This window comes from Ictidomys tridecemlineatus, chromosome 13, assembly GCF_052094955.1.
Source record: "Ictidomys tridecemlineatus isolate mIctTri1 chromosome 13, mIctTri1.hap1, whole genome shotgun sequence".
Lineage (NCBI taxonomy): Eukaryota > Metazoa > Chordata > Mammalia > Rodentia > Sciuridae > Ictidomys > Ictidomys tridecemlineatus.
In genome coordinates this window covers 96,447,108-96,472,860 of record NC_135489.1, presented here as the reverse complement: position 1 = coordinate 96,472,860, position 25,753 = coordinate 96,447,108, and the positions used below count along the sequence as shown (strand labels likewise).

The 25,753-nt window shown below is 44.9% G+C and overlaps 2 protein-coding genes and 1 pseudogene across 8 annotated transcripts in view; 2 read left to right on the top strand and 1 right to left on the bottom strand.

Moving 5' to 3' along the window:
- Nucleotides 1-827: 827 nt before the first annotated feature.
- LOC144369732 (S-methyl-5'-thioadenosine phosphorylase pseudogene) lies at nt 828-9,157 on the bottom strand (annotated as a pseudogene).
- Cdk20 (cyclin dependent kinase 20) lies at nt 9,135-16,423 on the top strand. 4 transcript variants are annotated; one of them, XM_078030646.1, is made up of 8 exons: nt 9,135-9,452; nt 9,756-9,869; nt 11,856-12,101; nt 12,289-12,410; nt 12,527-12,589; nt 13,179-13,302; nt 13,715-13,870; nt 15,463-16,423. In XM_078030646.1, exons 1-8 carry the CDS (start codon nt 9,378-9,380, stop codon nt 15,658-15,660), a joined length of 1,098 nt encoding a protein of 365 aa, XP_077886772.1. In that variant the 5' UTR covers nt 9,135-9,377; the 3' UTR covers nt 15,661-16,423. The 4 variants fall into 4 exon arrangements, with proteins under 4 accessions (XP_077886772.1, XP_077886775.1, XP_077886773.1 ...); XM_078030647.1 differs by having other exon boundaries at nt 9,137-9,452; nt 11,913-12,101; XM_078030648.1 differs by lacking the exon at nt 11,856-12,101 and having other exon boundaries at nt 9,137-9,452.
- Nucleotides 16,424-19,654: 3,231 nt separating this feature from the next.
- LOC101961693 (F-box/WD repeat-containing protein 12) overlaps nt 19,655-25,753 on the top strand; it is a 35,746-nt gene continuing 29,647 nt past the window's right edge. For 2 of the 4 annotated variants that reach the window (XM_078030645.1, XM_005341228.5), the window contains exons 1-2: nt 21,555-21,672; nt 24,326-24,363. In XM_078030645.1, the coding sequence (XP_077886771.1) occupies nt 21,583-21,672; nt 24,326-24,363 (128 nt within the window). In that variant the 5' untranslated portion in view covers nt 21,555-21,582. Of the gene's footprint in view, nt 20,706-21,554; nt 21,673-24,325; nt 24,364-25,753 lie in introns of those variants that run through there. The other 2 variants (XM_013365642.4, XM_013365641.4) reach the window with 2 other exon arrangements.

The window sequence follows — 25,753 nt, the reverse complement described above, 5'->3', positions numbered from 1 at the left end:
GAATTTTGCGGCAGAACTTGGATTTCCCCAGAACGTGTTTGTAGAGGGCCCGTGTGAGTTCGGGAATAAAGAATTGCTGTTTGAATCTACAAAGCTGTGAGTGGCTCGTGATCTTATGCCCAGCCAGACTGCAGCAGGTAACTGCCATTCTGACTGGAGTGGGATGCAATCTCAGTGTGGTTTTTACTTGCATTTCTCTTGCCAGAGCTGCCAGTAACCATTTCTTTAGGACATTAAATATTACATGAAAACATGATCTTCAGGCGACTGCTTTATAATCTAATAATAACTAAACCATGATTAGCCTCCAGTTGTTAGAAATCCAAATAGTTATGAATTCTTATCATAACTAATAATAGCCGTTAAACATTCCTCTTCATGCATAGTTTTTAGTATGTATCTCTTAACATAATTTTTAAAAGAGAAATTCCTAGGAGTACCCAACAAAGTACATAAGTATTTCTAAGCCTTCTGATACATTTTGCCAAACTGCCCTTCAGAAAAATTGTACTAATTTACTAAAAGTAGCCAGAGTTCCATTTCTTCCCACATTCCCTGGCAACACAGGGAAGTGGATTCTACCTTCCAGCCTTTATTGTTGCAATTTAGGGGAGGGGAGGGGAGAATGCGGTCTTGTGTTTTTCCCAAAATGTAAGACTTCCCCGGAGTTAACTGTTCATTTGCTTTCCCTCTGTGCTCTGAAGCAGTCTCAGTCTTGCAGGAGGAATTTCCAATTCCTGCAATGTCTTGTCCACATGCTTTTTTTTTTTTTTTTTTTTTTTGGCAAGGGCATGAAAGCTGCAGGTCTTTCCCAAGCTTCTCACCCACACCCAAGTTAGCAAAATACCCCAAATGACTGAGCAATCTTCTCTTATTCTGGGCAGCCATACTATTTTAGTGTATTGCTAATAAAACAGAAAACTGGGCCGCATTCTTCAGGTCACACAGGGTTTCCATGGACCCTGTCTGAGGGATGGCGGTGAGCAGTAAACTTTGGCTTCGTTGGCATTTTATTTCAGGGTCTTTAAAACCTAGTCTACGGCAGCTGCTTCCTAGCGCTCTTTCCAGTGATCATAACCTGTTGTCATGGTGATGCCTGCACAGCAAGTTCCAGTCTCTTTAGCAAGAACCAACCCTGGAACTGTGGTCATATTGATAACCTCCACTCCCCAGGTGTGGAACCTGAAGCTTTCTACTCAGGAGCTAAAATGAGGTCCCTTGGTTGTGACTATTACCCGCTTTGAGTGGCACTGCAGTCCTCGCTTCTTAGCTGTCTCTTACTTGGGGGAAAAATGGCTAGGCCAATGGAATATGGCACTCTTCTCCTGCACAGTAGTGACATCTGTCATTGAAGGTCTGGGGCCTCAGGGTCGTCCTGTTGATGAAGTGACGGATGATGATGATGTCACCAGGCTGAATCTCCTCCCTCAAGGAGCTACAAGCTGTTGAGAGCCACAGCCGAAGGGGCCCCCAGCAAACTTCCAGCTGCCAGCAAACTTCCAGCTGCCAGCTGATGATTGGCTCACAGCGGCCCCAGCAAACTTCCAGCTTCCAGCTGATGATTGGCTGACATTGGCCCCAGCAAACTTCTAGCTGCCAGGTGATTGGCTCCTCTGTGGTGATGCTCATTGGGCTGCTTCCCTTTCAGACCACAGAGCTGCTCATTGGGGGACTTTTTTGGCTCCGCCCACGTGACCCAGCCAATCGGCCTCAAGAGCAGGAGGAGTAGGGGTTGGAGAGGCTTGTGGGAAGCCGGTGGTGGCAGTTGGGCTCTGAGGGAATTCTTGAAGAGCTGTGTGGTGTGGCGTGTGTGTTCTAAAAGTAAAGTTCGTTTCTGCTTGACAAGTGGCTCGTGAATTGTGCCCAGCCAGACTGTGGCAACAATCTATTGTCACTATAACCTGTGGACCTCGCTCATCCTTCAGAGCTTAGTGTTCACCTGGTAGTTGACTTTTAAAGAATATTGTAATTGTTCTTTTCAGACATACACGACAGTAGAGTGTATTTTGACACGTTTGCCAGGGTCCAGCCCCAGCAAGGATCCTGGGGTCCTAAAGGATGAGTGGTGCCTGTGAAACAGAAGAGACGGGACAGACAACAGGTTGCAAGTCATGAGCAGCCTTCCGAAGTTATCTGCTGCCCCTAGAGGGGCCTTCATTTTTATACCTTTTTTACAGGTGTTTTTTCAGGTAGTTAATGAAAACCCCAAGCCCTGAAACTTCTTAAGACTTGCAATCTTTTTGTGACATATACTGATTACATAAGATATTGACTACATGGTTTAAAATATTTTTCTGCCTTGTCAATCATAATTAACCTTTTACGGTTTCACCTCAATCACTAGGTGATAGACTACGCAACTAAACAACACTCCTCCTGACCTCTTAACTTTAAACTTTAAAGTATACCTATAATTATTTCATTAACCTTTAACTTTAAAGCATGCCTATGGTTATTGGTAAGCTTTCTTACTTCTAATCTAAAATCCCAGTAAAACACACTTAAAATAGTGAAAGACAATTACTTAAAAGCCTGCTACTCTGAAGTGCCTCTAAAATATATCTATGTTAATTTTATGTTATTTTATTTTTAATTTCCAAGGTCACTTCTTTTTTTTATAGACCTACGTAACTGCTTTCTTACAGAGTTTCTTTGATCCTTAGCCAAAGCATACCAAGTCTTACGTCTTTGTATTCTTTAACTAAAGGGCGGGCTCTGCACCTCAACCCATTTGCCATTAATATTAACTATGTGTTTCTCAATTTCATCATAAATTCCTGTGTAAGGCAAAGGAGGGTCTGTTGGTGGGGGGAATGTATTTTTATTAGTCTCTTGTCCTCGAGGGGGATATCATTTGTAGCCCTTTCTATTTTTTTTTTTTAATTTTAATACAGGATCTCACTAAATTGCTGAGGCTGGTCTTGAACTTGCAATCCTCCTGTCTCAGCCTCCTTAGTTGCTGGGATTTCAGTTGTGCATCACCATGTCTAGTAAATTTTTCCACCTGACCACTGGGAGCTCTTTCAGTTAATTCTAATGTCTCTCTGATTTAATCTCATGAGTTCTTTTTCAAATAATTCCTTTATTTCTCTCACTACTTGATGCATCAGGCATCTTGTTGGCATAACTTTATTAACTCTTTTCCTTTCAATCTATCTATATTGTTATATTAAAGTGAGTTTCTTGTAGACAGTATACGTTCAGATCATATTTTCTTTTTTGGCACTGGGGATTGAACTCAGGGGCACTTAACCACTGAGCCACGTTCCCAGCCCCTTTAAATTTTTAAAAAAAAATTTTAAACTTTTGAAACAGGCTCTCACTAAGTTGCTTAGTGCTTCACTAAGTTGCTGAGGCTGACCTCAACTTGTGATCCTCTGCCTCAGCCTCCCAAGTCACTGGGATTACATGTGTGCACCACCATGCTCAGCTGGGTCATATTTTGTTGGATTTATTTTGTTTGGGGTTCACTAAACATCCTGTATCTATAGAATATGTCTTCCTCCCATCTGTAAAGTTCTCAGTCATTATTTATTCAAGTATTTTTTCAGCATTACATAATTTCTCTTCTCCTAAATATTAGATTTGATGTTATTATCCAGCAGGTCCCAGAAACTCTGTTAATTATTTTAATTTTTTTCATTAAAATTTTAATTAATTTTTATGAATGATGATAATGCATTTTTCTGTAAAATTTTACTGCCCCATATTGATGCAACTTGTGTTAATTATGTTTTGGTGCTCAAAATGGAACTCTAGGCTTTATTCTTACTAAGTACATACTAAACTACTGAGTTTTCCCTCCAACTTCTTCTTCTTCTTCTTCTTCTTTTTTTCCTTGGTACCGGGGATTGAATCCAGTGGCACTTAACCACTGAGCCACATCCCAGACCTTTTTAAAAATACATATTTTATTTAGAGACAGGGTCTCCTGAATTGCTTAGGGCCTCACTATGTAGCTGAGGCTGGCTTTGAACTCTTGATCCTCCTGCCTCAGTCACCTGAGCCACTGGGATTTCAGGCATGAGCCACTAGGATTATAGGCGTGTGCCACTGCACCCAACCCTCTAACTTTTTAAAATGGAAAAACAATCTTCATAAGTATGCATGTTAGTCAATAGCAGAAATGGAACACAAGATTACAAATCATTTGTGAAATAGGAAAATTGTAATAGTGTATGCTCTTTATGAAAGAAATGGAGTGTAGAATCTCCTCAACTTATGACAGTTGGGCCCTTATAAATCCATTTTAAGTAAAAAATATCGTGAGTCAAATATGCATTTAATATACCTAATTTATGAACTATTATTATAGCTTAGCAACACAGCATAATGCATGGTATGGGTTGTTTGTATTCATGATCTCACTGCTGGGTATTTAACTATGGCTTGCTGCTGCCACCCAGCATCTTGAAACAGTATTGCATGGAGTATTGCCAGCCTGAGAAAAAATAAAAATTAAGTTTCTAACAAATGAACATTACTTCACAACATTATTTTAAAACTTGAAACATCATAAGTCAAACAGTTCTTATTCAGTGACCTTCTGTACAGACAGCCTTCAGTCTAAACTTTTGACACTCAAAAATTCAGTACAAGTATTTTTTTCAGCATTACATAATTTCTCTTCTGCTAAGGTCACAGTGTGTCCTGTTTAAAAATTATAGGTGAAAATTGCTTCTGTTTTATGGAGAACTGTATGTATTTGTCAAAATTTGGCTAAGGATGTATCTCTATGGTTGATTGCTTGCCAAACATGCAAGAAGCCTTAGGTTTAATATTCAGCATTGTAAATAAATAAAGAAGACATTAACAAGAAATCAGATGCAATGCAACTGTCTCTTAGTAAAGAGACTGTCTCTCTTTTTTTTTTTTTTTTGGTTTTGTTTTTGGATACTGAGGATTGAACCCAGGGATGCTTTACCACTGAGTCACATCGCCAGCCCATTTTTATATTTTATTTTGAGACAAGTTTTCACTAAGTTGCTTAGGGCCTTGCTGAATTACTGAGACTGGCCTCCAGCTTATGATCCTTCTGCCTCAGACTCCCGAATTGCTAGGATTACAGGTGTATGCCACTATGTCTGGCTCTCAGTTAAGAAGTCTTTAGGATTCGTGGACTGGGGCTAGCATACCCAAGACCCTGAGTTCAATCTCCAGATACACACACACACACACACACACACACACACACACAAACACGCACTCCAGAAAAACAGTGTAACTGATCCCATGGGTTTCTGATGATGGAGCCCATTCCTGGCTCTTAAGTACCTTCACATTTCTGAAGCTGTGGGAAAAGTCCGTGCTCTATAATGTCGCAGCACCCGTGTTCATACCCTGGTTCCAGCATTCACTGTTGACACTGGATAAGTTACTTAACATTTCTGAGCACTGATACTCTCTTAATGACATGGGCATATTGATTTTTACCTTATGAGGATTTAGTTATGGTGGTAATAGTGGTGATCCCGAGGAATGAATCTAGAGCTTTTCACATGCTAAGCAGGCCCTCTACTGCTGGGCTGGAATTATGTTTTAAGGTGTAGGAAATTTTTTTAAAAAATTAAAAAGGGCTGGGAACGTGGCTCAGTGGTTAAGTGTCCCTGAGTTCAATCCCCAGGGCCAAAATTAAGAATGATTTTTTAATTTGTTCTAATTAATTATACATGCCAGTAGAATGCATTTTTTGACATAAGAATGATTTTTTTGGTGTTAATTTTTTTGAGTTCTTTATATATTTATATTTATGTACTTCCTGAGCATTAGAGGTCTCATTGAAGAAGTCCAATGCCTGTACCTACATGATGGAATGTCCATCCTGTGTCTTCTTCTAGCAGTTGAAAAGTTTCTGGGTCTTTGATCCACTTTGCATTGGCTTCTTTTAGGATGAGAAATAGGGATCTAATTTCACTCTTCTGCATGTGAATATCCAATTCCTCAGTACCTTTCGTTCCAAAGGTTGTCTTTTCTCCAATATGTTTTTGGTACCTTTGTCAAAGATCAGATGATTATTTATATCTGGGTTTGTTCATCTCTGTATCCTCTAAACTATTCCATATCTTTTTTTATGCCAATATCATGCAGAGTTTTCTTGGTTACTATAGCTCTGTAGTGTGATTTGAAGTTGGAAATTATGAATTCTCCAGTATTGCTCTTACTGCTCAAGATTGCTTTGACTATTCTGGGTTTTTATTCTTCTACATGAAGTTTTGGACTGCTTTTTCTAGTTTTGTGAAGAATGTCATTGGTATCTTGATGGGGACTGCATGGAGCGTATGTATTGCTTTGGGTAATATGACCATTTTCACAGTGTTAATTCTGCACATCCAAGAATGTGGGAGAGTTGGCTCGGGAGGCTGAGACAGGAGAATTGCAAGTTCAAAGCCAGCGTCAGCAATGGCAAGGCACTAAGCAACTCAGTGAGATCCTATCTCTAAATAAAATATAAAATAGGGCAGGGGATGTGGCTCAGTAGTCAAGTGCCCCTGAGTTCAATACCTGGTTCAAAAAAAAAAAGAACATTGGAGATCTTTCTTTCTTCTAGTGTTTTCTTCAGTTTCTTACCTCAGTGCAGGTTGCAGAGATTCAGGCCAGGGTTGTTGACTCCCTTACTCTAGGCCCAAAGTGAGATAGAATATCATGGTGGAAGAGTGTTGTTGCAGAAGAAAGCAGTGTATAACATGGCAACCAGGAAGGAGCTTATTCTAGTATTTTTTATCTTGTGAAATTTTAATTGTGGTAAGAAATGCATATAAAATTTACCAGCTTAATTATTTCTAAGTGTAAAGTAAATGTAAAGTTCAACAGTGTACCCTTTCTTGAGCAACCAATATCCAGAATTTTATCATCTTGCAAAACTGAAACTTGACACCCATTGAACAGCCACTTACTATTTCCTGTTTCCCTCCACCCCTGGAAACTACTATTCTACCTTGTGTCTCTATGAATTTGACTATTCTAGATACCTCACATAGGAGGAATCATATATTATTGTCTTTTTACAATTGGCTTATTTCACTTGCCATGATGTCTTTAAGGTTGAGTTATGTTTATCATATGATACCTTCCTTCTAAAAGTTGAGCAATATTCCATTGTAAGTGTGTAGATCACATTTTGTTTATCCATTCATCCACCAATCAAGATATGAGGTACTTCCATCTGATATATAGGAGTGTGCAAAGCCTCTTCAAAATAAAATTCTTAATTCTTCCGAGTGTAGGCCAAGAAGTAGATGGATTATATGCTAATTCTCTTTTTGTTTAATTAAAAAAAAATTAGTTGTTGATGGACATTTATTTATTTATTTATTTATGGTGCTGAGAATTGAACCCAGTGCCTCACATGTACTAGGCAAGGGCTCTACCATTGAGCTACAACCCTAGCCCACTCTTTGATTTTTGGAGGAACTATTTCCCATAGTGACTGAACATTTTACATTCTCATAAACAGTGTACAAGGGTCCGTTTCCTCTGCATCCTTGCCAAAACTTCTTACTTTTGGTTTTTCTTATAGTAGTATCCTCATGGTATGATGTGATGTCGTGTTGTAGGTTGACTGAACTTCATTAATGAATAGGGATGTTGAGTGTCATTTCATATGCTTGCTGGCCATTTATATACCATCTTTGGAGAATTGTTTATTCAAATTCTTTGCTCATTTTTTACTGGGGATTAAAACCAGGGCTTCCTGCATGCCAGGCAAATTTTAATGCTGTGCCACATTCCCAACAATATTTTGTGGTTTTTTCATGTGAATCTTTTGCTTTCTTGTTTATTTTTTGAAACTTTAATCCTTTTGATGTTATTTTAAGTGGATCATTTTCTTGACTTCCTTTTTGGATTACGGGCTTTTCATTTATATATAGCCATTGTTAAATCAAGTTAGTTTCTTTCCTTCCTAATTTATTGACTGCTTTCTTCTTTAAAAGGTGTAGAATTTTGTCAAATGCTATTTCTGTATAAATTTAGCATTTCTTGAAGAAAACAGTGAATGACTCCTGTATTACCATAATTGTACAAGCCTTCTTAGTCTGATGCAATGTAAAAAAAAAAAGGTGTGTATAGCATTTAATAATTATACAATGGTCTTCTTTGTGGGAAAGGAAGTAAAATTTGGTCAAGTGAATGTAATCAGTCAGTAGAATGACATTTGCCAAGAATAGAAGATAATTGGATTAGACACAGTGGAATAAAAGGAAGGGAGGGGAATGGAAATAGAAAAGACAGTAGAATGAATCAAACATAGCTTTCCTATGTTCATACTTGAATACATGACCAGTGTAACTACACATCACTTACAATCACAAGAATGGGAAGTTATACCCCATTCATGTATAATATATCAAAATACACCCTACTGTCATATATCTAAAAAGAACAAACAACGAATGGCATTTGCTTTGAAACGTTTCTTGTGCTTCAAATTCTAGGCACTAAAACATGACTAAGTGAAAACTGATTTTCATGCTTCAATAAAAATCTAGGTCTTAAAAAAAATCTTTATTTTTTGTTTATTTACTTTTATGTGGTGCTGGGGATCAAACCCAGTGCCTCATATGTGCAAGGCAAGCCGCTGTGCCACTGAGCCACAACCCCAGTCCCTAAAGATCTGATATTTTTAATTTACATTATTAAAAGGAGCACAAACACGTTTTCTTCTTTCAAAGGGAACATGTCTTTGCAATGTTACATATGCTCTCATCTTTTCATCTTTTTTAAACGCTGCAAAGATGGATAAAAGGACACAAGTTGAAACTTTGTAGCTCCGAGTCTTAGCAGGATAAAGGGTACTTGAGTCACAGGTGCTCAGCTTCGGGCCTCCCAGTAGTAGGAGCCCTGTCCCTCCACACCCTCTTGCCCAGAGGCCCCTCCCTCCCTCCACGCCCCCTTGTCCGGAGGCCCGCCCACCCTCCACGCCCCTTTACCCGGAGGCCCCGCCCCACTCTCCACGCCCCTTTGCCCGGAGGCCCCGCCCCACTCTCCACGCCCCTTTACCCGGAGGTCCGCCCACCCCACGCCCCCTTACCCGGAGTCCCCGCCCCATTGACCACGCCCCCTTACCCGGAGGCTGCGTGGCCCCGCCCCTCTAGGAGCGCACAACGTCCGCCCTCTTTACGCGACGTCGGGGCGGCGTCGAGGACGCGCGGGCAGCCATTGCTCGTCACACTCGCAGCTGGCGCCTGGAGTTGAGCGGGCGCTAGGGAAACGCGCCGTCGAACCGGAACCACCCTCCTGGACCCAGCGCAGATTCAGTCTTCTGGTCACGTGCTTCCGCAGCTCCGCCCCAGCAGGCCGCCCCGTTGCTAGGCAACTGCGGCTGGGACCTGGGCGGTACCGGCGGATGAAGGGTGGGCTCTGGGAGCTGCCGGGCGCTGATGGACCAGTACTACATCCTGGGCCGCATCGGGGAAGGCGCCCACGGCATCGTCTTCAAGGCCAAGCACGTAGAGGTGAGGCGCTGCCGCCCGGGCCGCCCGGGAGTGTTCCCCACCCCGCGCTGCAGCCCTCCTGTGGACTGTGGCGCCTGCCTCCGTGCTCCTAGCTCCGATTTCATCCCTGTGGTCCCTGTTCGTCCAGCGGCGGGCCTGCTGGGTCCTGAGTGGACGCCTTAGCGGCTCCCCTTGGCGCGCGCGGCAGGTTCTGGGCCACTCGCGACCCGGGAGGCGTGTCTTCCTCTTCCCCACCTCTCCTCCCTCTCACTCTCCCTCAGCCCCTGGAGTGGGCTGGAAGTGTCTGCGCTCTTTCCTGGACAGACTGGCGAGATCGTTGCCCTCAAGAAAGTGGCCCTGCGGCGGCTGGAGGATGGCATCCCTAACCAGGCTCTGCGGGAGATCAAGGCTTTGCAAGAAATTGAGGACAATCAGTATGTGAGTGGGGCTTCTGGGCCCAGGTGGGCAAGGAGTGATTTCTGAGGTTTCACCTTCTTGTCCCCCTTCACTCATTCCCACCCTTTCCAGCCTTTATCTATCCAGATACACCCGCTTTTAGGGTTTCCCTCCCTTCCCCACTGTGTTGATCCATCTGGTTCCTCACACCTTATTTATGCCCTATTTTGTCTACCCTCATTCTCTTAATCGCTTCATTTATCCGTCATTTACTCATGTCTTCATGTGTGTGCATTAATCTCTTTGTCAACTTGCACGTCTCTCTTAAAATATTTAGTGGATTTTTGCCCCCATTTATTTGCTTATTTATTTATTTATGCATGCACACGGTGCTGGGGTTCAAACCCAGGGCCTCTGGCATGCTAGGCAAGTGCTCTACCATTGAGCCATTTTCCTGGCCCTAGTGATTTCTAATGATAAGTAGCAACTGTTGAGCTCCTAATGTGTTCTGTAGACTGTCAAATGCTTTACCTCTGTCCACTGTCATCTCAAGTCCTCTTCACTACTGTGCAAAACAGACTTCAGTGTCTTTGTTTCTCAGGCAAAGATGGGAATTTTTGTCACCAGCTCATGAGCCCTTCCTTGTCAGTGGAGGCTTTGGCTCAAGTCTGAGAGAGGAGTTCAGACAGCCTTCCCTTGGGAGCTTCCCTAATAAGCTCTGCCTTTGTGGGGCACTTGTGACACAATGAAGAACTGGCCTTGACCTGACTCCTAAGAACTAAAAGTGTAAGGGACACCTGCAGAGGCAATAGGGCCCACTTGGTATGATGTGTGGTAGGGAAATATGGGGACTAAAGGAGGGACATCTTAAATCCCCCAGCATCATTGTTCATATGGTGCTTTCTCTTTTCCATTTTGGAGTAGAACACTCAGCTTCCTGTAGGGTGACAGGCTTGAGTCTGTATGTGAGCCTCTGACTTATGTTCATGGTCCTGTGAAGATGCTCATGATGTATTGGGTGACATAGCATCTTATAAAACTTTAGGTGTCCTCTGGTTTTATATGAAAATATTTTTTAAAGTCTGGTAGGATGTGCTTCAAGATTGTAGGTGGTAGGGTTTTTCATTTGTTGTTTTGTTCCTTATAACTTTATTATATGAATAGGTATGTGTTTTTATCCATAAGATAATTATGTACTACCTGAAAAGTCAGGAAAAACAGTAAGGCTGTTCTTATTTTTTGTGGAAAATAAAAGGGCTTCCAGATCAACCTTGTATGTGGCAGATGGAGAAAAATCCATAAGAGGCTGGTGATAGGGCCTCTGCATGCATCTGGTGTTAAACAGTCCTTAAGGTTCCATTTAAAAAAATATTCCAAATTTGTCTCCACTTCAAGTTATTGTCACCACTCACTATAATTTCTTAGGCATCTTTCCCATGACTAGCACCAATCTAGGCTCCATCCATTCTCCTTTCCCTCTAGACTCCTTCTGTCCCTGTCTCAGGGCTTAGCACTTGCTGTTCTCCCTGCCCAGAGCTTCTTCCAAATCACCGCATAACTGGCTAATCTTTGTGCCCTTCTCTGACCCCACATCATCCAAATACAGTGTCCCTTTCTCCACTTAAAATCCCATTGCCATCTTGTATATGTGTTCCTGTACACATCCCTTTTGTTCCTTTGTTGATCATTTGTTCCTGGGATGAGTTCCTTAGTTCTAGCTCTCTGCTATGTTCCGCAGGCCCTCTGAGACAGGTGTCCTGGGTATTTGTGATGTGTCTCCTGGTGCTTTCCTTAGGTCCTGGGGTTTAATGGTTGTAGAGGAAGTAGGAGGCAGGCTGCTCACGTATGTCTCTGGGGTTGTGCTGGTTGGATGTGCTAAATTCTGCCTGCTAAGTGACCTTATTCTAACCTTTCCCTGAGTTTCTGTGGAGAGGTTGAGTGCGTCACTTGCAGACCAGTGTGAGTGCTGAGTCCCTAGCTGACATTAGGCCCTGTGTTGACTTCTCTGCCTCCCTGATCCTCTGTCAGAGCAAGATGGGGGTCCTGAGGTTGCAAGGAGGTGAGTCATGGAATGCCTGCCTGCAGGTGGTGCAGCTGAAGGCCGTGTTCCCACATGGTGCAGGCTTCGTGCTGGCCTTCGAGTTCATGCTGTCAGACCTGGCAGAGGTGGTGCGCCATGCCCAGAGGCCGCTGGCTCCAGCACAGGTCAAGAGCTACCTGCAAATGCTGCTCAAGGGTGTGGCCTTCTGCCATGCCAACAACATTGTGCATCGGGTCAGTCCCAGCATGGGCTAGGGGTGGGCTAACCCTTGAAGAAGTTAGAGGGGATTTTTAGGTGAGTAGTTGGGGGTAGGAGTGCTTTAGAGGAAGCAGGGGCTGAGGCTGCCCTGGGTGTCAATTCCTCACATCCCAGAGTCCTACAGTGGACACAGAGGGACTGATGCTTCCTTTCATGTCACAGGATCTGAAACCTGCCAATCTGCTCATCAGTGCTTCAGGCCAGCTCAAGATAGCAGACTTTGGTCTAGCCCGGGTCTTTTCTCCTGATGGCAGCCGCCTCTACACACACCAGGTGGCTACCAGGTAGGGAGGGCCAGATTCCCCTCAGTCCCTTCCCGGGGGAAAAAGTGCTTATGGTGTTGGGATGAGCTTCCAGGGCAGCCTGTCAGACCAATGACCAGCAACCCTCTTCTGCACAGGTGGTACCGAGCCCCTGAGCTCCTGTATGGTGCCCGCCAATATGACCAGGGCGTTGACCTATGGTAAGACAGGGAAAAGGGTAAAGTGGGCCACGGGGGAGCCTTCCCTGGCTGGGGTATTCTGAGAAGTTTGGCATGAGTTTAGTGTTCCTCACTCTGATGTTTTTGAGCTGGGTAGGAGATTAGGGTAGAGGGAAAGTGATTGTCTCAATCAGAGAATGGATTTTTCTGGGCAGGGGGGAAGTGGTCTGAGATTCAAGGTGTGGGCTATTGAAGCTGATATGTGCAGGGGTCAGAGCCCAGGATAAGTGTCTGAACTAGTCAGAGGCCTGTGACACTGGGTTTAAAGGCTCTGAACCATTTTCTTTTTTGCCGCGTTTGAAGGCTCTGAACCTTTATTGTGCCCAAGGGATCTGAGATTTGGGGCTGTTGTAGGTCTGCCCCAGAAAGTGAAGGGGGGGCTATGCCTCCTAGAACATGAGGCTCCTGGACATCTTGGAGTTGTTGGGGGCTTGCTCTGTGTTCTAAGGCTGAGGACTTCGTTTGGGGGTCTGCACCCCTGGACTTGAAGCCTTTAAGCCTTGGAACTATGTGAGTAGGTCTGCATTCCACAGGGTGAGATCTTGAGCTGTTTGGGATTCTGTATCCACAGGGCTGTGGGCTGCATCATGGGGGAGCTATTGAATGGGTCCCCTCTTTTCCCCGGAGAGAACGACATTGAACAGCTTTGCTGTGTGCTTCGCATCTTGGGCACCCCTAGCCCTCAAGTCTGGCCGGTTTGTAGGGGTCCTTGGTGGAAGGGTGTGGGGCAGGTTCCTTCCATTCTCCAATAGCAAGTACTGCTTCTGCCCTGCCACTTTCTCTCTCAGCCCCAGTTCCCCTTGACCCAGCTCCTCTTTGACCAACAGGGACCTCTGTTCCAGCCCAGGGTTCCTCTCTCTTTCCAACTCGAGGCAGGAGGGCCAGGTCCTATTCTCTGCCTATTCCTACTCCAACATGTGCACACAGTGTCTCTGTGTCTGGGGGCGGAGCGGACATGAGAGGGTGAGGAGTGAGTGAATGAGTGGCGATGGGGCACGTGGACAGGAGAACTGTGAACCTGAGAATAGGAGGGACTGGGAGCTGGCATCGGGGAGCAGCTGGGGCAGTGCCTCCTCTCATGTGCCGCTTTCTCTTTTCCTGGCCCAGGAGATCACAGAGCTGCCAGACTACAACAAGATCTCCTTTAAGGAACAGGCGCCAGTGCCCCTGGGGGAGGTCCTGTCGGACGCCTCTCTTCAGGCCTTGGACCTGCTGGGTCAGTTCCTCCTCTACCCTCCTCGCCAGCGCATTGCAGCCTCCCAGGTAAGGCAGGAGTCCATGGTCACTGTCCTCATACTCTGCCCCCCGTAGCCATGGGACCCAAGTCAGTGATCCTCAGAACCTGTGATGGTCCAGAACCCCAGGTGATGGGAGCCTCGGGGCAGGTGTGCTTTTCCATGAACAGACACCACTGGACATCTCCAGTACCTCTTGAGGGTTTACAGTAGGGTGGCCCATGGGGTCTCGGGAGAGGGCAGACCATGTGGCAGACAGCAGCAGAGTTCCTGGGGCTTCATGCCCTCATCTGTGGCACATGGCAGGCCTTGCTGAGCCCTCACATAGACAATATGACCTGTCTCCAGGGCATCCCTCACCCCCATAGTAAGGCAGCCGCAAACCCAGAGGGTCACGAGTGTGGCGGTCTCCCCTGGTGGTTGGGGCTGAACAGGGGCAGCCCTGGCATTGGGCAGTTTTAAGCACAAGATCTTTGAGTTGTTTGCTGAAGAGAAAGGGTAAGAGTGGTCCAGGGGAGAGGACCCGGGAGGACTGGCTGTAGAAGGAGGAAAAGACAGTGAGCACCATAGAGGCAGGGGCTAGGGGTGTTGGAGCCGCGCTCCCAGGGGTCCTGTGCCTGCAGTCTGAGAGCTGCCCACTCCCTCTCACACTTGGCACCTGCAGCCTGTGTTTGCACGTCCTCGGTCCTGCCCTCAGCAGCTCCTGGATGGCTTCCCAGAACCTGTGACTTCCCTCATCCCGTTTAATATCTCTCCACCTGGCAGAGAAAGTGACTCCCCAGTAGAGCAGGTCACACACCTCTTCTGCCAGGGGCCTCTTGTGCCCCTTCACTCAGGAAGAGTCAGGGTTTTTGGAGCCCATAGCCACTGCAGGTGGCACTGTCACCTTCTGACCTGCTTGCTACTGTCCTTCATGGTCCTTCCTGTCCAGCCCCAGGGCCTCTCCCTGGGGCCTGTGCTCTGGCCCAGAGCACTCTTCCCCAGGACTCTTGCTGCTCCGCTTGTTGACTCACTCACCTGCCTCTCAGGTAACCCTTACCCCTCTCTCTCTCTCTCTCTCTCTTTTTTTTTGGACCAAAGATTGAACAAGGGGCTTTCAACTAATGAGCTGCATCCTCAGTCCTTTTTCATTTTTTATTTTGAGACAGGGTCTTAAGTTGTTGAGGGCTTCACTGAGTTGTTAAGGCTGCTTTGTGTTCCTCCAGCCTCAGCCTCCCAAGTCTCTGGGGTTACAGGCGTGTGCCACTGTGCCCTGCTAACCCCTCACCACTTTTCAAGCCTCTTCAAGCCTGTAGCCTCACTTCCGTGTTCCTTACCAACCCCCCTCCCCAGTCTTCTTTATAGCACTAATCATTACAGGTCATACTGTGTATTTTACCTCTATCTGGTTTATTATCCTTCTTAACTTCACCCTCACCGTCCCCTCCCCGCTGCTGTGGACAAGGCAGAGCTTGGTTTGTGTGTTCGCCACTGTGTCCCCAGTCTCTGGAACAGGGCTCCACACAGGTGGCCCCCAGGGAAGGTTGCTGAGTTGGCTGAATCTAAGTCAGCTGTTGACCTCTGCCTGGGGCTGGGATGGTGTGGTGACTGGCCTTCCTTCTCTTGCCCCTTATTTGCCAGGCTCTCCTGCATCAATACTTCTTCACAGCTCCCCTTCCTGCCCACCCATCTGAGCTGCCAATTCCCCAGCGCCCAGGGGGGCCTGCTTCTAAGGCCCACCCGGGACCTCCTCATGTCCATGACTTCCATGTGGACCGGCCTCTTGAGGAGTCGCTGTTGGATCCAGAACTGATTCGGCCCTTTATCCCAAAGGGGTGAGATGCTGGCGCAGGTCCTGCCTGACCCTCAGAAGTACCTGGGCTGCTTGTTTGTCCGCCTCCTGCCTGATTCCACCTTCCCGGGCCTTCCCAGGGCCACACTGGACTCACTCCACACTAGCCTTTCTCCCACTGTGGCCTGCTCCTTAACCTCCTTGATGGGGGTTCCAGGGTTCCAAGGAGGCAGAGGTCACGTTTCAGCCAAGGCAATGAGGATGTCTAGCCAAGCAGAGGAGGAGACCATTGTGCTGCATTCTGTCCCAAGACCACCCATGCAGTGGCTCTACCCTCCTCCAGGACATTCCTGTTAGAAGCATCTGGGAAGTGCAGAGAGAAAGGTATTCTCATGTTGGGAACCTGAGTGGGCAGGTAGGTTTGTTTTGGTTCTCAGTGAACACTCTTAATTCAGGATTTAAGATTTATATAAAAGCCCCAAATGACTTTGCCTATGTCTCATCCTCCTCTGTTTCTACTAAGGGAGAGGGTAGAAGTGACAGTGTCTCCTGGCCCTCACCTGAAAGGTGACTGCAAGCACAGCTGCTTTGCCCTGAGGGCTTCCTGTGGCTTCCCGTGACTGAGTGCTTATTTGGAAATGAGGTAGAGGGAAGTCTAGGTCCAGGGATGGGCAGGCTGAGGATTCAGCAGTGAAGTCTTCGCCTGTTAGGATGTTACTAAGGATGAGGGTGAACCAAAGCAGCTGTGCAAGTAAGGAAACCTGGCAGACCTGGAATTCATTTATTCAATAAATCCTAGTACAACCCCAACTGGTACAGATATTTTTATTTGATAACAATTTGGAAAGATGATTCCAAAAATGCATGGGAGGGCTGGGGTGGTAGAGTGCTTGCCTTGCATGCATGAGACCTTGGGTTCGATCCTTAGCACCACATAAAAATAAGCAAAAATAAAGTTATTTTCCATCTACAACTAAAAAGAATATTTAAAAAAATATATATGTGTATGTATGTGTGTGTACATATGTATATATATATGTATGAATGCAAACTGCCAAGAGGAGGAGGAAGAAGAGGTGATGATCAAAGAACTTACCAGGTTCAAGATTTACTATAAGGTCACATAATGACTAGGATGGTGGTCACATAAAGACTTTAGTTCAGTGAGAGAGAAAAACAGAAGCTTAACCATAGCAGTCCTTTATTCTTAAAGGGTTTTTTTTTTTAGGCATCATGTGCATAAATTCTTTGAGCACTGAGGATACAGAAGTGATTAATTTATTTTTAATTTATTTTTAATTTTTTTTTTTTTTTAGTTTTCCGTGGACACAACATGTTTGTTTGTATGTGGTGCTGAGGATCGAACCCGGGCCGCACGCATGCCAGGCGAGTATGCTACCGTTTGAGCCATATCTCCAGCCCCAGAAGTGATTAATGTCACTGTAGCTGCTGGTTTCTTTGTGGGAAGATGAGACAAAAAAAAAAAAAATCCCAGTTGCTTTTAGGAAAGTCGGATGTTTTCATGATCTGGCCTCCATTTATTTTTCCAGGTATATCTGCATACTCTAAACTCCAGTCAAGCTCAGTTTTTCAAGCTCTTAGGTCTACACAACCATATGTAGACCACCCTGTACCTGGACAGACTTGATGTATTTGAAAATGGTTTAAATAAGATACAATTGATTGGGGGCTGGGGTCATAACTCAGTGGTAGAGCACTTGACTAGCATGTGTGAGCCACAGGGTTCAATTCTCAGCACTGCATATAAATAAATAAAGATCCATTGACAATTAAAAAAATATTAAAAAAAAAGGATACAGCTGATTGATGAAAAGCTCATTTGGTGATTATCAACAGATGCCTTAAATTATTTCGGCAAAATTTTTTCTAACTCTATATTATACAACAACCAGGCACATAAGACAGGAATATAAATAAGCAGCACAGGGGCTGGGGTCTTAGCTCAGTGGTTGAGCACTTGCCTCAAATGCGTGAGGCAGTGGGTTCAATTCTCAGCACCACATTAAAAAAATATATTTTTTTAAAATAAGCAGAACAGATGCAGAAAACTTACTGTAGGTTTTCTTGATGGTGGACTTACAAGAACAGACTATGTAACAATTATACTCCGTAAGCCAGGGATGCCTTGTACTTTCTTGGGTAAAAATAAAGTTAGAATAAATAGGGCTGGGGCTGTGGCTCAGTGGTAGAGCACTTGCCTGGCATGCTTGAGGCACTGGGTTTGATCCTCAGCACCACATAAAAATAAACAAACAAAATAAAGGTGTTCTGTCTATCTACAACTACAAAAAAAAATTTTTTTTAAAGTTAGATTAAAGAATATGCAACATCCAAAACTGCAATGAAAAATGGAATAATTAAGAAATAATATAATAAGGTACAAATATATAGCACGTAGTAAGATGATAGTTTTAAGCTGAAAATGTCAGTAATTTAAATATAAACAGAATAAATGTTCCAGTTGAAATATGGGTATCCTAATTAAAAAGAAAATGAAACTGATATTTTCAAGAGAAAAGTAAATACCAAACATGCAAACAAAAGGACAAAAATATGTAGTTACTTGATATCTAACAATAGATTTTAAGGCAAAAATATTATAAGGTGTGAACAGATTACATTCTAATGAAAAGATATTCAATTCATTGGCAAAATTTTCTAAATTTGTATGCATGTAATAATATAGTCTCAAACATTGAGATGTTAACTAAATAATAGCAGAGCTAAAAATCAGACAAATATTCCAAATGGTAAGATTAAAACAGCTCTCCAAGAAACAGAGGTCAAGAAGACAAAACAATTCCGAAGGTAGGCAATTTGACCAAGAGGGTGAACAGATTTACCTAGTGGTTGTATATAGCCAAAAATAAGTCCAGACTGAGAGACTGTTAAAAGACTTAACTTAATTGGGAGAACACCTCGATCTCAGGACCTGAAATATTGGAAAAGCAAATGGAAAAGGGCATTTCTTTCTTAAGGAGAGATAAGCAGAGCCAGAAGAAAAGTTCAGGGAGTGGGAGCAGGCAGTGAGAGCCAGGAGACAGCATCATCAGATGTTTTTCCAGGACTGTTTATTTTCATTAGTCTTCCGATTCAGGCCTTACGAGAGCAGGTCTACCTCTTGATGCTTGCCTACACTGAGGGGCCCAAAGTGCAGGGGGCCTAAGGCAGGGAGAGAAGCCTAAAAATGAATAATAGGCAGTCAGACATTTGTGAATACTTGGCCAATATAGGACACAGATAATGCAGGATTCATGTTCCTCCCAAGCACACACTACAATACATTGAGCATATGCTGAGCCACAGTAAGTCTCAACAAATTTCAAAGGATCAAAGTGAAATTAAGTATCTAATTTTTTACTATAATATAATTAAGCTAGAAACTAATAAGAACATAATTTCCCATGTGATTGAAAATTAAGAAATACATGTCTAAACATAGATTAAACAAATATAGAAAATATTGTGAACTCGCTTACTGATAATACATGTCAGTACTTGTGCTGTAGTTATGGCAGTGCTTAGAGGTTCATTTATAATCTTTTTTTTTTGTTGTTAGTTTGTTTGATGTTTTTTGTTTTTTGGAATCGGGGTTAAATCCAGGGGCACTTAACCACTGAGCCACTCCCCAGCCAATTTTTTAATTTTATGTTTAGAGACAGGGTCTTCATCCTTACCATAGGATGAACAGATGACACCACCTGATCTTGGGTTTGTGGTCTTCAAAACTGCGAACTAAGTAAACCCTTATAAAGTACCCAGTCTGACATATTTTGTTATAGTAACAGAAAATGGTCTAAGATGCATGGATAAAGGAGCTTTGCTCAAGATGTGATAAAGGATATATGCTTTGGGATGGAAGAGCATCCTGGATTATGTAGGTGGGTCTGAACTAATCATATGCAGGAGCCTTTGTTTGCTGCACTGAGAGAGAAAATGGAAGGATGAAGAGAAGGACTTGACCCAATTACTGTTGTTTTTTTTTTTTTTTTTTTTTTTTTTTAATTTGAAGATGGACTTGGGAGCCCCCAAGCCAAGGAATCCAGGTTGCCCCTAGGAGCTGGGAATGGCTTTCCACTGGCAGTCAGTAGGGAAATGGAAACTTCATTCTTAAAACCATGAGAAACTGAATTGTGCAAACCTTAATAACCAAGAAAATGAATTCTATCCTAGAACCTGCAGTAAGGAATGCAGCCCACCTGATACCTTGATTTGGGCCCAATAAGACTCAAACCAAACTTCTGATCTACAGCTGTTAAGATAATAATTGTTGTTTTAACAGGACACAAGGTTGTGGTAACTTGTTAAGGCAGTAAGGCGGTAATAGAAATATACCCACCTTGACTTTTAGTTGACCTTAAACTTGATAATTAACCTCATGCTTACCCTGATCTGGCATCTAATTCAACTGGACCCTGACATTGTCTTCATGTTGAACCTGAATCTGACACTAACCCTAATCCTGAACGTTAAATACATGGTTATCCTGGATATTTACCATCAGCCTAGATCCAACTCTCTGCCTTAGTTCACCCTGACAGTGACCATCATCCTGATCCTGACCTACCCTATTCTTAAACTTCACCTTAACCATGAATTGAACTTAACCTTCACCCTGTCACTGACTCTGACCCGCACCAGAACTCCAATCCTGATCATGACCCCCACACTTTATCATGACCTTAACCTGATTTAGAAATTAACCCTGGCCATAAAACTTCCTTCACATTGATTTTGATCTTGAATGATTCTAACTATAACCATGGCCCTGACCTCTCACCATCATCCTTCACCTGCCACATACTTCACCCTAGACTAGATACACCCTCATTCTGATTGTTACCCTCATTGCTTTGTCCCTGGCCATACTCTTACATACCAGCAATGACCCCGGAACTTGAACTTGACCTTGACTGTCGCCCCAAACTTTACCCATAAGCTGAATCTGATCTGAACCCGGCAAGATCCAGGACCAAGACAGTGTTATGTCCAGGATCAGTACCCAGACTAGGACAAGGAAGGGTCAAGGTGGAGGAAACTGCCCCTGCATGGATGAGGACCAGTCCCAAAGGTAAAGTTGAGGGGTGGGCCTGAGATGAGGGCAAAACTAGGCAGAGGGAGGAGGAGGGTCAGGTTTAAGTTCGGGATGAGAGTGGAAGCCCAGGAAAATGAGAGCAAAGTAAGGGACAGGGCAAAGACCCGGGCAGTGCCAAAGTCAAGACAAAAGCTAGGGTCAGGGGAGGTTAGGGATTATGGCCAAAATCATGCCTCTGGTCAAGGAGAAGGTAGAAGAGCGTCAGGGCCAGGGAGAAGGCTAATGGTAAGGAGAGGAAAAGTGAGAACATCAGGGCCAGATTGAAGATCTGTGGTAGGAAAGGAGACAGGGTCAGAACCGAACCTGGGAGAAGGACAACAGTAGCGAGTGGGACACTTGAAGAGGAACGGGGGTGGTGAGAGGGACAGTGAAGGTGAGTCTGGGAGAAGGTAAACCAAAGGACAGAGAGGGTCTGGGCCAGGGTGAAAGTCAGTACAAAGACTGGGTGGGAGCAGGGGCCTGCCCACGATCGGGGAAAGCAGGGTTTAAGGGGGAGCTGGGAAGGGCGAGAATAGGCCAGTGGGCCTGGGCCAACCGGACCTCAGCTCTGCTGGGCGGGCGGGGTATAAGTGGGGCGGAAAGGTCCGCCCGCGGCCAAGGTGCAGTTTAACTAGGCGGGGCGGGGGCTGAGCGAGCGGGGAGTGGGGCGCGCGGGGCGGGGCGGGGGGCGCGCGGGGCGGGGCGGGGCGCGCGGGGCGGGGCGGGGCGCGCGGGGCGGGGCGGGGCGCGCGGGGCGGGGCGGGGCGCGCGGGGCGGGGCGGGGCGCGCGGGGCGGGGCGGGGCGCGCGGGGCGGGGCGGGGCGCGCGGGGCGGGGCGGGGCGCGCGGGGCGGGGCGGGGCGGCGCCCGGAGTCATGGCCCAGCGGCTGGGGGTGCACGAGCTGCTGCACGTCTTTTCCTTCCTGGAGGCCCAAGACCTGCTGTGCGCCGCGCAGGTGAACAAGGTGCGCCGCTCGGCCTGGGGCGCCTGAGGCCAGGGGTGTTGCCTTTGGGACTGTTTCGCGACCCTGGGGGAGTGCGCGGGGGCATCCGGCTGCTCCGGGTCCAGCGGGGGTGCCTTGGCGCCTTCGGTCGCCCACTGGTCCGGGCTGGTGCCGGTCCGGTCCGGGCTGCTGAGCCGCGCATCTTGACCCGGACCCGCGCTCCCTGCGGTCGTCCGCATTCACCCCTGAGGTTGGCTGAGGGATGGTTTTTCTTCTCATTTCCGGGCTTTCTGAAATATTCTGGAACGTTCTTCCTGTTTTTTTCTGTTACCGTCAGAGTTCGGAAGGGCACCTCCCGGTTTCCACCCATAGTGGCTCCTGGTTTTGTAGTCTCTGCTGTCCCTCTCTTGTCCCTCGCATGTTCCGCTCCCTTGCCTTCTCCTTTTTGGCTCTGCTCACGAAACAGCCTCATCTGTTGCAGCTTCACTGCCACCTGCGTTCCAGGTCCTCTGTATTCTTTCTTTGAAGGAGGCAGCGCGACTTAATTGACTGTTAATAAAATGTATTTGTCTAATAACTGTTTTTCCCTGCTGGACTCATCCGAAGAGAGGGATTTTGCCTTTTTCATAACTAACTCTAGCACTCAGTGTCCCTTGACATTTAGTGCCCCATAGTAAATGTTTGTTGAATAAAAGGACATTCAAAGCACATTATTATTTCATTTAATGAAAGGGCTCGTAAATATACTCTTTTGAATACCATAATCATAATTTTAAATACATCTAGTACTTTTATTGATGTTATTTCATCTCTTGTTACTGATAAGTGATTTGTTTAAGGTAACCCACAGAATCATTCACTGGGCCGAAATTGAATCTCTGTTTTTACAGAAGTAAGGTAGGGCTAATCGAGAGGCCTAATTTGAAAGATGGGTGCATTATACCCTTTAATAGCACCATTTTCCCTGGTAATAGTTACTGCATAGGTAAAATGAGGTCGGTATTTCCTGCCTCATAATGTCGTTATGAAGACTATAGAATCTTACCAAGGATTCTCAAAGACGTTATAGTACTCTTTAGGAAATAAGATTTCATTTGGGTTTTGAACTATAACTAGAATGAAAAATACTCAAGATTTTTGGTTTGATTTTGCAAAATATAAACTTTACATCTTTAGTAGTTACTAAAGACCCAGGAGATTTTGATCTAGCAGATACATGAGGGTTATTGAAGGGGAGTCTAGGCTTGGAGAAGGTGTTGATTGCTTCTGCCAGGGCTAGGAAATACACTCTTCTGACATGGGACTGCAGAGCCACCAGACCACCTACGGCTCTAAGTTACCCACTGCACTTTGTGCTCCAGAGTCCTGAGTGCCTTGGTTGGAGAGGCCAGGAAGTTCCAGGTGACAGTGTGGGCCTGAGGGAATGAGGACTAGACAGCACCCTGATTCCCATTCCACATTCAGAACCTTCCTGTGCCCCTGGCAGGTATTTCTGCAGAGAAGCTGTGAGAGAAAGGTCTGAATAGTTCCTTCCCTGGAAGGCTTTTTCATTCTCCATCTTGGCATCCCTGCAACGTCTCCTTGGTCAGTGCCTTAATTTACTCCATTGCTGCAGCCTTTATGGAAGGTCTTCTTTTCTGATATCATTTCACGTCCTTCCTCCTCACAACTGCCAAACTCCTATAATGTGGTTTGTTGCTGGAATTGCCGTAGTCAAAGTTCTCAAGTAACTTCTATTGTTTTTGCCATTGGGCTTTAGGGGATTGGTCTAAGTCAATGTCCAGCTCCTTTTCCCAACCAGAATCTTATGTGCTTGTGCAGGTAAATAAGCCATTTTTTTCCCCCACACTTTATCATATTTGCCCAGCTGTTCCATCTATGATGCTTCAGCTGTTCTCTTAGTAGTAACAACTATTGGTTCTTTGAAACTTGATCAGTAATCACTTTCTGAGCCCTACTAGGCCCTCTGAGTCTCTTCTTACTCATTATATGAATGTTTGTTTTTTGTACCAGGAATTGAACCCAAGAGTGCTTAACCATTGAACCACATCCCCACATCTCCAGAACCCAGGGCACTTTACCACTGAGCCACATCCCTACCCCCTTTTTAAAAAAATTCTTATTTATTTATTTAGGTAGTTGTAGATGGACACAATTTCTCTCTCTCTCTCTCTCTCTCTCTCTCTCTCTCTCTCTCTCTCTCTCTCCCTCTCCCTCCCTCCCTCCCCCCTCCCCCTCCCCCACTCTCCCTCTCCCCCTCTCTCCCTCTCCCCCTTCCTTCCTTCCATTTTTGTGGTGCTGAGGATCAAACCCAGTGCCTCACATAGCAAGCTCTACCACTGAGCCATAACCCCAGCTCCCCCCAGCCCTCTTTTAAAAATATTTTATTTAGAGACTGGGTCTTGCTGAGTTGCTTAGGGCCTCACTAAGTTGCTGAGGCTGGCCGCCTGCCTCGGCCTCCCAGTGCTGGGATTACAGGCATGAGTCAGCACGCCTGATTATGAATGTTTTTATTTAATGATCTAAATGTCTCTCTAACTCCCCAAGGTAAGTTTTCTTGAGTGCAGGGACTAGGTCTGGTTGGTCTCTCTGCTCCTTTCACAGGGCTTGGCAGGCTAGGTTCAGATCACCTCTTGACTGACCAGATATTCTCTTCTCTCCCTCCTGGTACTAGATTTGGAATGAAGTTTCAATGACCATGGAACTCTGGAGGTGAGTGAAGGAAGAGCCAAAGATGATCCTACAAAGGAGAGATGGGTCTACTTGATAAGTCTTCTGAGTGCCCTATGAATTTCTGGCTCTGTTTAATTCACAGAAATGATTATCCCTGACCCTACCAGCAGAAAGCTGCTCTGGTTAGGGACATAAGGTTGTCAAATGGGAGGGTTTCCAGACTCAGGCAGAAATATACAGCAAATGAATGCCACTGATTGACAGAAGACAAATGAACAGAAATATGATCATATTACTTTCATTTTAATTCAGCCTTGATATAATAATGTAGCAATGTAAGTATGTATGATGTTAAAATTTAAGAATAGGGAAAGAAAAAGACCTGTCAAACCTCAAAAATCTCTTTGCTGAATACAGTTCAGCCTGTTACCCAGGAGTTGTGTTTATCACTCATGATGGGAAATGCCTATTTACACATCAAAGATTCTTTGAAAGAGGGAGGGAATTTTTAGGATAATTATGCCTTGAGATATCTGAGAAGTCAGGAATGCCAATTTAAACCATATTTTGTTTTCAGGATTATAGAGCACTTTCTATCTGTAGCTTTTTATTACTAACAATTAAACAAATACTCTCTTACTTATTCAGTTTTGAAGTAGAACTTTTGTTGGAATTCAATCTTTCTCTCTTTAGTTCTGAGGTTGTGGTCTAGACATAACATTCAGGGGCTGGTGACATAGGTCAGTTGGTAGAGTGCTTGCTTTGCATGCACAAGGCCCTGGGTTCAATCACCAGCACCACATACACACACACACACACTAAAAAAAAAGTTGGGAAATCGGCTTTCCTGTAGGCAAGTAGACAAGATTCTGTCTTGCCAGTGTTTCTTTTAATTTTTCTTTCTTTCTTTTTTTTTTTTTTTTTTTTGATACCAGGGATTGAACCCAGGGGCACTTAAGCACTGAGCTACATACCCAGCCATTTTTTACTTTTTATTTTGAGATAGTTGCTTAGGGCCTAGCTAAGTTGCTGAAGCTGGCTTTGAACTCTCAATCCTCCTGCCTTCGTCTCCTGAGCTGCTGGGATTCCAGGTGCCAGTGTGTTTCTTAAATTGTTTCATTAGGAATAAACGAATTGACTGATGATCAGGGTAACTACTTATAGAAGTCCTTGCAGAGGAGTGGTCATATTTAAATGGTTGAGATGTCAATCCCATCCCCACTCTTTGTTCTCATCTTTGCTGATAAGACAGAGTAAAAATTTTCCCTGTGAGTAAAATAAGTATTTATTTAAGAAGTTAAAAAAAATATTTAGGCCTGGCACAGTGATAGATGCCTGTAATTCCAGTGACTCAGGAGGCTGAGACAGGAGGATATAGGAAGTTGGAGGCCAGCCTAAGCACCATAGTGAGACCCTGTCTCAAAATGAA